Raw genomic sequence first — 12,309 nt, 5'->3', positions numbered from 1 at the left:
GAAGTGGAGCCAGAAATAAAACATAGGGGAACATCAGAGTACAACAGTTAAGAAGAGGAGAATCACAAAAGTTGACATCCACAGAAGACACTCAACAGGCCACACCAGAGGCAGAGCAGCTGGAACAGGGTCCTACAGGCCTACATCTGCACCCAGGAGGTGGGGCTGATCCTCAGCCCTCTGTGCACCTTTCTTGCCAGAGGGGAGCTTGCCTCCAGGGAGTGTGCTGACCCCAGGGCTCAAAGCACACATTGCACTGCACACAGTAATAGTAGGAGACTTCAATACCCCACTCTCATCAATGGAGAGATCATGGAAACAGAAACTAAACAGAGACACATTGAAACTAACAGAAGTTATGAAACAAATGGATTTAACAAATATCTAAACATTTTATTCTAAAACAAAAGGATATACCTTCTTTTCAGCACCTCATGATACCTTCTCCAAAATTGACCATATAATCAGTCACAAAACAGAGCTCAACAGATACAAATGTATTGAAATTATCCCATGCATCCTATCAGATCACCACAGACCAAGGCTGATCTTCAATAACAACATAATAGAAAGCCCATATACACACAGAAGCTGAACAAAACTCTACTCAATGATATATAGAGTGTTGGTCAAGGAAAAAATAAATAAAGAAATTAAAGATTTTTTTAGAGTTCAAAGAAAATGAAGCCACAACATACCCAAACTTATGGGACAAAATGAAAGCAGTTCTAAGAGGGAAGCTCATAGCTCTGAGTGCCTCAAAAAAGAAACTGGAGATAGCATACACTAGCAGTTTGACAGCACACCTAAAAGCTCTAGAACAAATGGAAGCAAATACACCCAAGACGAGTAGATGGAAGGAAATAATCAAACTCAGGGCTGAAATCAACCAAGTGGAAACAAAAATAACTATACAAAGAATCAACCAAACAAGGAGCTGGTTCTTTGAGAAAATCAACAACATAGATAAACCCTTAACCAGACTAACTAGAGGGCACAGAGACAATATCCTAATTAACAAAATCAGAACTGCAAAGGGAGACATAACAACAGAATCTGAGGAAATCTGAAAAATCATCAGATCCTAATTCAAAAGCCTAATTCAACAAAACTGGAAAACCTGGATGAAATGGAAATTTTTGTAGACCGATACCAGGTACCAAACTTAAATCAGGATCAGATTAATGATCTAAACAGTCCTAAATTCTCTACAGAAATAGAAACAGTCATTAATAGTCTCCCAACCAAAAAAAAAAAAAAAAACCCAGGACCAGATGGGCTTAGTGCTGAGTTCTACCAGACCTTCCAAGAAGACCTAATACCAATTCTCCTCAAACTATTCCACAAAATAGAAACAGAAGGAATACTACACAATTCATTCTATGAAGCCACAATTACTCTGATACCTAAACCACACAAAGACCCAGCAAAGAAAGAGAACATCAGACCAATTTTCCTTTTGAATATCGTCGATGCAGAAATATTCAATAATATTCTCGCAAACGGAATCCAAGAACACATTAAAATGACCGACCATCATGATCAAGAAGGCTTTATCCCAGGGATGCAGGGATTGTTCAATATATGAAAATCCATCAATGTAATCCCTTGTATAAACAAACTCAAAGAAAAAAAACCACATGATCATCTCATTAGATGCTGAGAAAGCATTTGACAAAATCCCACACCCGAGTGTGTTCATCATCAAAGTCTTAGAAAGATCAAGAATTCAAGGCCCATACCTAAACATAATAAAAGCAATATACATAAATCCAGTAGCCAACATCAAACTAAATACAGAGACACTTGAAGCAATCCCACTAAAATCAGGGATGAGACAAGGCTGCCCACTCTCTCCCTACCTATTCAATATAATACTTGAAGTCCTAGCCACAACATTTAGACAACAAAAGGAGATCAAAGAGATACACATTGGAAAGGAAGAAGTCAAAATATCACTATTTGCAGATGATATGATAGCATACATAAGTGACCCCAAAAATTCCACCAGAGAACTCCTAAACCTGGAAAAAAAAAGAACCCTTCAGTGAAGTACCTGTATATAAAATTAACTCAAACAAATCAGTGGCCTTTCTCTACACAAAGGATAAACAGGCTGAGAAAGAAATTGGGGAAACAAACACCTTTAAAATAGTCACAAATAACATAAAATACCTTGTTGTGACTCTAACCAAGCAAGTGAAAAATCTATATGATAAGAACTTCAAGTCTCTGAAGAAAGAAATTGAAGAAGATCTCAGAAGATAGAAAGATCTCCCATGCTCATGGATTGGCAGGATTAACAAAGTAAAAATGATCATTTTACCAAAAGCAATCTACAGATTCAATGCAATCCCCATCAAAACTCCAACTCAATTTTTCACAGAGTTAGGAAGGGTAATTTGCAAATTCATCTGGAATAACAAAAGACCTAGGATAAGCAAAAACTATTCTCAATGATAAAAGAACCTCTGGAGGAATCGCCATCCCTGACTACAGAGCAACTGTGATAAAAACTGTATGGTACTGGTACATGACAGACAGGTAGATCAATGGAATAGAATTGAAGTCCCAGAAATAAACCCACCCACCTATGGTCACTTGATCTTTGACAAAGAAGCTATAACTATCCAGTGGAAAGAAGATAGCATTTTCAAAAAAAGGTGTTGGCTCAACTGGCGGTTAGCATGTAGAAGGCAAATTGAACCATTCTTATCTCCTTGTACAAAGCTCATGTCCAAGTGGATCAAGGACCTTCACATAAAACCTGAGACACTGAAACTTATAAAAGAGAAAGTTGGGAAGACCCTCAAACATATGGGCACAGGGGGAAAATTCCTGAACAGAGCAGCAATGGAGTGTGATGTAAGATCGGGAATCAACAAATGGGACCTCATAAAATGACAAAGCTTCTGTAAAGCAAAGATACTGTCAATAAGACAAAAAGGCCACTAACAGTTATGGAAAATATCTTCACCAACCCTATATCTGATAGAGGCCTAATATGTAACAAAGAACTCAAAAATTAGACTCCAGAGAAACAAATAACCCTATTAAAAAGTAGGGTACAAAGCTAAACAGAGAATTCTCAACTGAGGAATACTGAATGACTGAGAAGCACCTAAAAAAATGTTCAACATCCTTAGTCATCAGGGAAATGCAAATCAAAACAACCCTGAGATTCTACCTCACACCAGTCAGAATGGCTAAGATAAAAAAAAGCCAGGTGACTGCAGATGATGGGGAGAATGTGGAGAAAGTGGAACACTCCGCCATTGCTGGTGGGATTGCACACTGGTACAACCACTCTGGAAATCACGTTGGCAGTTCCTCAGAAAATTGGACATAGTACTACCAGAAGATCCAGCAATACCACTCCTAGGCATATACCCAGAAGATGCTCCAACATGTAATAAGGACACATGCTCCACTATGTTCATAGCAGCCTTATTTATAATAGCCAGAAGTTGGAAAGTACCCAGATGTCCCTCAATGGAGGAATGGATACAGAAAATGTGGTACACTTACACAATGGAGTACTACTCAGCTATTAAAAACAATGAATTTATGAAATTCGTAGGCAAATGAATGGATCTGAAGGATATCATCCTGAGTGAGGTAATCCAGTTACAAAAGAACACACATGATATGCACTCAAGTGAAGCCCAGAAGCTATGAATACCCAAGAAACAATTCACAAACCACATGAAACTCAAGAAGTAAGACCATAGTGTGGATACTTCTATCCATCTCAGAAGGGGGGAACAAAGCACCCATGGAAGGAATTACAGAGGCAAAGTGTGGAGTACAGACTGAAGAATTGACCATCTAGAGACTGAGTCACCTGGGGATCTATCCCATTTACAATCACCAAATCCAGACACTGTTGTTTATGCCAACAAGTCCTTGCTGACAGGAGCCTGATATAGCTCTCTCCTGAGAGTCTGCCAGTGCCTGACAAATACAGAAGTGGATGCTCACAGCCATCCATTGGACTGAGCATAGAGTCCCCAAATGAAGGAGTTAGAGAAAGGACCTAAGGAGCTGAAGGGGTTTGCATCCCCATAGAAGGAACAACAATATGAACTAGCCAGTACCCCCCAGAGCTTCCAGGGACTAAACCACCAACCAAAGAGCACACTTGGTAGGACTCATGGCTTCAGCTGCATATGCAGCAGAAGAAGATGGCCTAGTCAGACATCTTATGATGTCTTATGAAGGCTCTATGCCCCAGTGTGGGGGAATGCCAAGGTTAGAAAGCTAAAGTGTGTGGGTTGGTGAGTAGGGGGAGGAGGGAGAGGATAGGAGGAGAGTTTTTTGAAGGAGAAACCAAGAAAGGGGATAACACTTGAAATGTAAATAAACAAAATATTTTTAAAAAAAGCCAAGTCTCAGCTGCTCCTCATGACCCCTCATGCTTTCAAAACCTTAGACATTTCATATTCAGCTACATCATTAGATACAACCTTGGCTATCTCTGGAACATAGCTTCTTTGCACTCTCAGAAAACACTTCCCAGATTTCACCTCAGAGATTCTGGTCTCTTCGTAATCACTGCTAGTTTCTTAGTTCCAGCTAACCAGCATCAATTGTCCTAGCAGTCCTTTCTATTGTTCACTCTAAAGCCAGAGCCACATGGCCAAAGCTGCTGAGTCTACTGTTTATAGGAGCTGGATATGGCACCCTTGTTCTATTACATTATCTCCAGCTTTCTGCTTTCCAACTCCTTCACAGCTTAAGCTTGGCTGTCTTGAAACTTGCTCTGTGGATTGACTTTGAACTCAAAGATCAGCATGCCTGTCTTCTGGGATTAAAGGTGTGTACCACCAAGCCTAGACTTAAGCTTTTATTCTCCTAGAACTTGCTCTGTCCCAGGCTAGCTTTGAACTCAGGGATCTGCTTGGCTTTATCTACTGGGATTAAAGATGTGTACCACCATTCCTGGATCTAAACTTAGCTGGATAGGCTCTTGCCCCAAAGTCCCACTTCCTTAATTTGTTATCTCCTTGAACACAGGATTCACCTCCATTTCACTTCCTGGCACCCCATTAATACTCAAAACAAATATTTTATATTTTTCCTTTCTAAGCTTGCTATACTTGTTCAAAATCCTCTTCATGAGACTTAACCAGAAAATAAAGTCTATGATGGGCATTTCTGAGACTTCTTCTGACTATGCAATTAATCTGAGTCTCTTCACCTTAGCTTCAAGCAGACTCTTTAACAGCAAAATGTAGGTACATTCTTCACCGAAAAGTCCACAAAACCAGTCTCTAAGCCACATTCCGATATTCTTCTCCACTGAAACCTCTTGGATCAGGTCTGTACAGTTCAAATCATACTCAGCAACAAAGTCTTCCGTATTCCTACTAGGATAGACCAGTAAGTCCAATTTAAAGCATTCCACTGCTTTCCTAAGTCCCAAAATCCACACCCCTCCAAACAAAAGCATGGTCAGGCCTATCACAGCAATACCCCACTCCCAGTACCAACTTCTGTCTTAGTTAGTGTTTTACTTCTGCAAACAGACACCGTGACCAAAGCAAGTCTTATAAAGGACAACATTTAGTTGAGGCTGGCTTACAGGTTCAGAGGTTCAGTCCATTATCACCAATGTGGGAATATGGCAGCATCCAGGAATGCATGGTGCAGGCAGAGCTGAGAGTTCTACATCTTCATCTGAAGGCTGCTAGCAGAATTTTGACTTTTAGGCAGCTAGGATGAGGATCTTAAAGCTCACATCCAGAGTGACACACCTACTCCAACAGGACCACACCTTCTAATAGTGCCACTTCCTGGGCTGAGCATATACAAACCATTATACTAGCTGTGTCAATTTGTGTTATATATAAATATCTAAGCCTTGCAGTAGTGTCTGTAAATTTAGAACTGATATGTGTGATGAGCCTGACAAGGGTAACTACTCTTATATGAGAGTTCAAGTCTGTAATTCAAAAGAGAACATTCTATTGATACCCACTGAAGTACTGTATAAAACTTCCCTGTAAAGAATCTGCTAAGTTCAAGATGCCCTCAAGGACCTTGACAAAGTTTCCTTTGAATAGCATCTTCAAAATACACCAAGTAAATGAATAAATAAATAAAATTATTAAATCAGAATAAGTTCTCAATGACTTTGCCCCTTTCTCTCTATGTAATATTCACCTGGCAAGCCCTAGTGTCCAGTCTGTATCTCTACCTTATAGCTGTACTTGGCTGAAGCCTCAGCCTAACATCACTTAAAAAAAAAAAAAAAAAAGCCACACATCTTAAACACGTACTTGTAGTACTTGTAGATGTTTGCCAATGGTACTCTCCCCTAAAAATCTATTACCCTCCTTTCAAAGGCTATTCCTTTCAACTTCCATCCTCTCCTCAAACCATATAACTGCCCTGGCTTTTCTGACAATCATCTTTCCCATTTTATTAAGAAGAGTGGAGTAGCACAGTGTAGACATAGCCTTCCACTGCAGGTCTACACTCCTGTCACTCAAACTACCCTCAGCAGGCTACAGATAACCTGTGCAACCTCCTAGATAAAGCCTAACCTCTCAATTGTTCTCTGAGTCTGTGTCTTTACAAGAATATAGCATTGCAGTGATGTGTGTGTGTGTGTATGTGTGTGTGTGTGTGTGGTGTGTGCCTGTCTGTCTGTCTTTCTGTCTCTCTGTCTGTCTCTCTCTATGTCTGTCTTTGTCCCTTTGTGTTTTCTTTCTGCCTCTCTCTGCCTCTCTTTGTGTGTCTCTCTGTCTCTATGTGTCTCTGCCTCTCTCTGTGTGTCTCTCTCTCCGTCTTTTTCTGTGTGCCTCTCTTCCCCCTCTTCTCTCTGTCTCTTTGCCTCTCTGTCTTTATCTCTCTCTGTATGTCTTTCTCTGACCCCTCTCTGTCTCTGTTTTTGTCTCATATGTGTGTCTCTCTCTGTCTCTCCCTGCCTCTGTCTTTGTGTATATCTCTGCCTCTGTCTCTGTGTCTCTCTGTGTCTCTTTGTCTGTCTCTACCTTTGTCTCTCTATGTGTGTCAGCCTCTGTCTCTCTGTTTTAGTCTCTCTGCCTCCCTCTCTCTGTCTCTGTCTTTGTCTCTCTCTGCCTCTCTGTGTCTCCCTGTCTCTGTGTATCTCTCTGCCTCTGTCTCTGTGTGTCTCTCTGCCCCCTCTTCCCTCAAACCTCTTCTCAAATATTACTTTACCAGAGGCCTATGTTGACCACCATACACACCATTTTCTGATCATTTGAATGTACACCATCATTGTCCTGATCATTTATATACACATCACCATTGTCCTGTAACCCTGCTGACCCACTGACCTGCTGACCTTTCTCTAAGTTTTCTCTCATTACCTGATATTTTAAGGCTTTGGGGTTTTGGGTTTTGGTTTTGGTTTTGGTTTTGGTTTTGGTCTTGGTCTTGGGGTTGTTTATTTGTTTGCTTGGTCTTCTCCCACTTGCTACTTAAAACTCCATGAAATGGAGGACTTTTTCTTCTGTCACCCACCCACACCAGTACTTTGTATGTGCTAAATGACTGTAAGAACCATGGAGCTGTGTTTTAGGGAGCATCCCCATTTCCTCAAGCAAGCTGCAGAAACCAAAGTTTTCTATTGACTGGAGTTCCTACAGTGGTCCAGGAAAGCAGTTTCATTAAAAAAACACCGAAGCCTTGAGAAGCCAAAGACCGAGCAGTACCTATGTCACTACTGGAGTCAGAACCAGGTTTTAAAAGAAACATTTGACTGGTTTAAAAATCCAGAAGGTGAACATTTATTTATGCACCTTGAATCTTCCTGTTTGATGAAAGTCTTTTTAAAATTGAACAAGACACGAAGATAAGTATCTTTTTATTAACTGTGAATTATTATTATTCCAAACAAAACCAGTCTTGTGATCCCTGCCTGCCAATGGTTTGCTCTCATCTGAACACAAAAGCCACTAGTTTCTCCACTTTGCAAAACTGCAAAGCTGTTACAGCTACCTTGGGTCAGTTAGTCATTTTGATTGTACCTTTCTTAAATGCCTGTGGTTGGTAGATTGTTCAAATTACCTAGCTCTGGGAGGGTGGATGGAGCATGCCTGAGAACAGTTGCCACTGATGGTCAGAACCTGTTTTGACTTGCAGGTGTTGGACCGCCTCAGAAAATGAGAGCCTGGAGGAAGAGAGGATTTCAGCCAACCCTTATGACTACAGGAGGCTCCTGCGCAAAACCTCCCAGCGGCAGCGCCTGGTGCAGCAATTGTAGCTCACCTTACGGAGCTTCAGAAAGTGCTGGACCTTAAAGCAAGGATCAAAGCAGCAGCAGGATAACCTCTCAAACAGGACCGCACCGGCGCTGAGCCCGCAGATAGCCTGCCAGCGTTGTTCCTTCTCAAATGCTAGGGCCTTGAGGCCCTGACACAAGAGAATCTTGACCTGGGGTTAAGAGAATCGACCTCCTCAGATAGTTCCAGACACTGGGCCCAGACTTCTCCCACCTGCCTGTCACTCCTATCCCCCTAATGAAACCCTTTCTTCAGTTGATTGCAATTCAGGGTACTTACTGTGCCAGAACTGTCACCACCACCCCACCCCACCCCACTCATTTGAAAATGATTGAAGAGATTTCTTCTTTCTTGAAATGGCTTTCCCAGGACCAAATGATGGTCACTCCTGGTTGGGTATGCCAGAATAAAGGCAAGGTGGGAATGGAATGAACCTTGAAAGTGAATTCATATCAAACGTGAGTTTCCTCCTTTCTTGATTATTATACTGCTAAATAAAGTAAGCATCCTGGAAAAGCCTGTTTTCCATGGACTTGTTTATCTTGTGCCTTGAGGGCCTCTGTCTGACAAACATCCTGGGTCTGTGGCAGGAGTTAAGATGACCTCTGTCTTCATCAACAGATTTCCATCCCTCAGCTGCGGTAAAGCACAGTCTAGCTTACACTTTACCTAGAAACGTGGGCTGCAAACAAACTTCCAAACCTCACCATTCACACACACCCTTCCCAGGCAATCTGTGATGGACTGGTCCTCTGACTGAGGGCCATCAGATTGTAAGGTCTACTCTGCAGATTTGAAGTAGCTCTCCCCTCCTTAGAAGTTGGCCACATAAAAGTAAGCAGAGGGGCAGTGGGTGGGAGGCAGGAGTTCCTTACCACTTAGCTGTAGCCTATCCAGGAAGAGGAGGAGGAGGAAGAGGAGGAGGAGGAGAACAACCCTGCAAAAAAAAAAAAAAAAAAAAAAAAAAAAAAAAAAAAAAAAAAAAAAAACTTCAAGTTAACCTTCCATAAGTGACACTTTCCAGATCTACACCACCTAGATTGGGTAAACAAGGTACAGACAGGGTTCCACGGAGAACTGAATGGGCAAACAAGTTCTGTTCAGGTCATGGTTTGGCTCCTGCTACTTAAAAAAAAGATAAAATAAAATAAAATAAAGCAGAGGGCACTGATAACTTCTGCGTCCTGGAGTGGTCATAGTCTCTGCAGATCAGCCTCTAAAGCTACGAGTAGCCAGTGCATTTTACAAGTAGGATCCTGTTGAGGAGTGGACAGGACCGAGCCCCCAAATTCAAGTGCCCCCCTCCCTGCTCCTTCTCTAGAAAGCTCTGCTCCAGTTTGGGGCCAGACAGACAGGACAGAAGAGTCACCCTAACTGTGCCAACCCCACGGAGCGGCAAAACCTGTACCTGGCACCAGAAACCTTAACAGCAGGGCTCACAGACTGATATTGGCGGAAGGGGGCAGGAGTTCGGGTGTCCGCGCTGGCTATGCTTCCTGGGCACTACAGCCCCACCTGAAGCAGGTGCGTTAGGGAGGAGTTGGGCTCTGCAGCTTGCCAGATTTTAATTCTGGCTTCCAGCGGAGGACCCTGCACCCCACAGTCCTCGCAAGACTGTCTGCGAAGGTTTATTCGGTTGCTGAATAGAGACGCAACAGACAGATCTACCTCAGCCCCTGCACCTTGGCTTGAGTAAGGCTGGAAAAGGAAGATTGCAACGTCGTGGTTGTTTCCAAATCCCTTTTCTATCTAGCCTTTTTCAGTCTCTCAACATTTAAGCAGCAAAAGAACTCGAGAGAGAAAACTTGTACGAAATATCCTTCTTTGACCGGCCCTCTCCTCTCCCCGCTACGGGGATTTCTGGGTGGCTCACAGTGGACAAGGAATAAGTAATCCCACCAAACCTTGCGGTGGGCTATGCTGGAGATTTTGGTATGGGTCTCCTACTGTAAAGAAAAAGCCTTCCGGGCTAACAGTATTCTGTTCCCAGTCTACTGCCTCCTTTGTGAACTAATGACTGTAATTATTACCTCCCAGAGCTCTTTTGTTATCAACAACCCAGAGCCAGAGGGGGGTGGGGGATGGGCCCTTTGGGAAAATGGAAAAAAATTTACAAAGCAAATTGGTGTCTAAGAAGGGTTGGTTTTTTAAAAAGACAAACCCAATTCCAGCCTGCATTCGAAGTGGGGAGTGGCAAAATTTTTTTTTAAAGTATGATTAGATTTTAAAAATACTCAGAGCTGTGGGATTCAATTGCATTTCCACAGTACCGCTTTAAGTTACTATTTTTGACGAAGTTAAATTCAGATGTTGAAAATCTATATCTCTTGTTTTCACCCATTTCTTCCTTGGAAGGTGTGTGTGTGTGTGTGTGTGTGTGTGTGTGTGTGTGTGTGGGGTATGTGTTTAAGAACCTTTTTTTATTTCCGATCACTCATCCATGGTAAAAAGCTTCAACCCCAGCCAGCTGGCTTGAAGAGAATTATTTTGCAGGATTTAGTATGGATTTAAACAAAGACTCAGGCTCTCCAAGTCTTGTTGGCAAGGCTGGGAGGAAGTGCCCATTCCAGGAGCTGTTACCTCAGCCAGCTGAAGCCACCAGGCCTGGAGTACCCTAAAGACCTACTAAGTTGAGGCCTAGAGTCAAGGTGACTGCCTTCCCTTAGCATATTCCTGCTTAGAGACGTGCCTTGGGTAGTAGCACCTCAGCAGTGCCAATCGCACTGCCCTCCCCCTCCCCACCTCGGGCCACTCACCCGACCTCAGTGGGCATCCTCTAGATAGATCCTCCCTAGCCCCCTGGATTCTGTTAACCTTGGGAAGAAGATGAAGCTTTGTGGAGAGAATGCACTTGGTCATCTGCAGTTATTCAAGGTCTCCGGATCCCTAACAAAATAAGTGATCCTGGTCACCAAGAGTAAAGGTTCCAGGGTTTCTCCTCAGGCAACAGCTTTGGTGACTCATTTGGTCAAAACTCAAAGAAGGAATGAAGGACTATGGAGAGCAGGGAAACTGCAGTCTCTCACTCGGGGAGAGAAGGAAAGGAGGTCTGAACGGTTTAAAGCAGCACTTTCCTGCAAGTCTTTCTTGAGCTCTCTGTAAGCCTGGAACCATGGGTCTAGTATAGGCAAGAGGAAACGGAAGCAAAGAGGGCCCCAAATCTTCCTCAAGGCGCTGTCCCTGCATTTAAGAGCCATTGGGAAAAGGAAAATAGAAAGGATTGTTTCATTCCTTTATTAGAAAACACAAACGAAACTACATCTTTCTGGGCTGGGAAATTGCCAATCTTGTGTTCCTAGGCACCTCCTGATGGCAAGAACTCCTCTTGAGAAGGGGAGAGGTCGGTGGGTTGAGTATCCCTGAAAAGACAGGAGTGCCTTTCTTCTGGGATTTGGAAAGACTGATTTGCTTACTTTGAAACTCCCTGAACCCCTCCTAAGCACAGATGTCCTCAAGCCACCCATAAGCAGCAGGCCAAGGTCACCAAGTAACCAGATTCCCTCCCCCATCAACCATAAATCCTGTGTATGTGTCAGCTCTCACCCACTCCAGAAGTTTCTGTTCGTTTTATTTATTTAATTTTTCTCAGCCTGAGGTCCTCAGTGATAGATTCCAGCGTGGATTTTAATTGCTTCAATCAGCAGTCTTTCTCTTCAGCCGTCAGTCAAAACCTGGACGGTGGGTCTGGGGACCCAGCGCATGACTGCACAGAAACCGTACGACCCCCCAGGCTGGCTCAGCTCAGCAGGCAGACATTAGGCTCTGCTAAGGAGATGAAATGAGTTCGTTGGTGTGGAAGCGGTCCACCTTCCTCCCTCCTTGGTTCCTTCCCCAAGCTTTGGAGCTCTTCCTGACTGAGGCCAGGTGGCCTGGGCTCTTGAGGTCACAGCGACCTCAGCACAGGTTTGGAGGAAGGCGGGCGCAAGAACCACTTTTGCTCGGCAGCAGCCAGAGACAGCCCTCAAACAATGAGCCAATCGATGCACACGTGAAATCGCCCTCGGCCACCATTCCAATCTTGCCAAGGTCTCCCTGGTCCCTGGGGTCACCTAGGCCA

General features: G+C 43.2%; 1 protein-coding gene across 1 annotated transcript in view; it reads left to right on the top strand.

Moving 5' to 3' along the window:
• Myo3a (myosin IIIA) overlaps nt 1-8,233 on the top strand; it is a 232,111-nt gene extending 223,878 nt beyond the window's left edge. Inside the window, exon 33 of the mRNA XM_021155802.2 lies at nt 8,113-8,233. Coding sequence (XP_021011461.2) covers nt 8,113-8,233 — 121 coding nt within the window. The remainder of the gene's footprint in view (nt 1-8,112) is intronic.
• The last annotated feature ends 4,076 nt before the right edge of the window (nt 8,234-12,309 follow it).

This window comes from Mus caroli, unplaced genomic scaffold (genome assembly GCF_978045245.1).
Source record: "Mus caroli unplaced genomic scaffold, Mus_caroli_1 scaffold_2, whole genome shotgun sequence".
Taxonomy (NCBI): Eukaryota; Metazoa; Chordata; class Mammalia; order Rodentia; family Muridae; genus Mus; species Mus caroli.
This window is presented reverse-complemented; position numbering and strand designations above follow the sequence as displayed.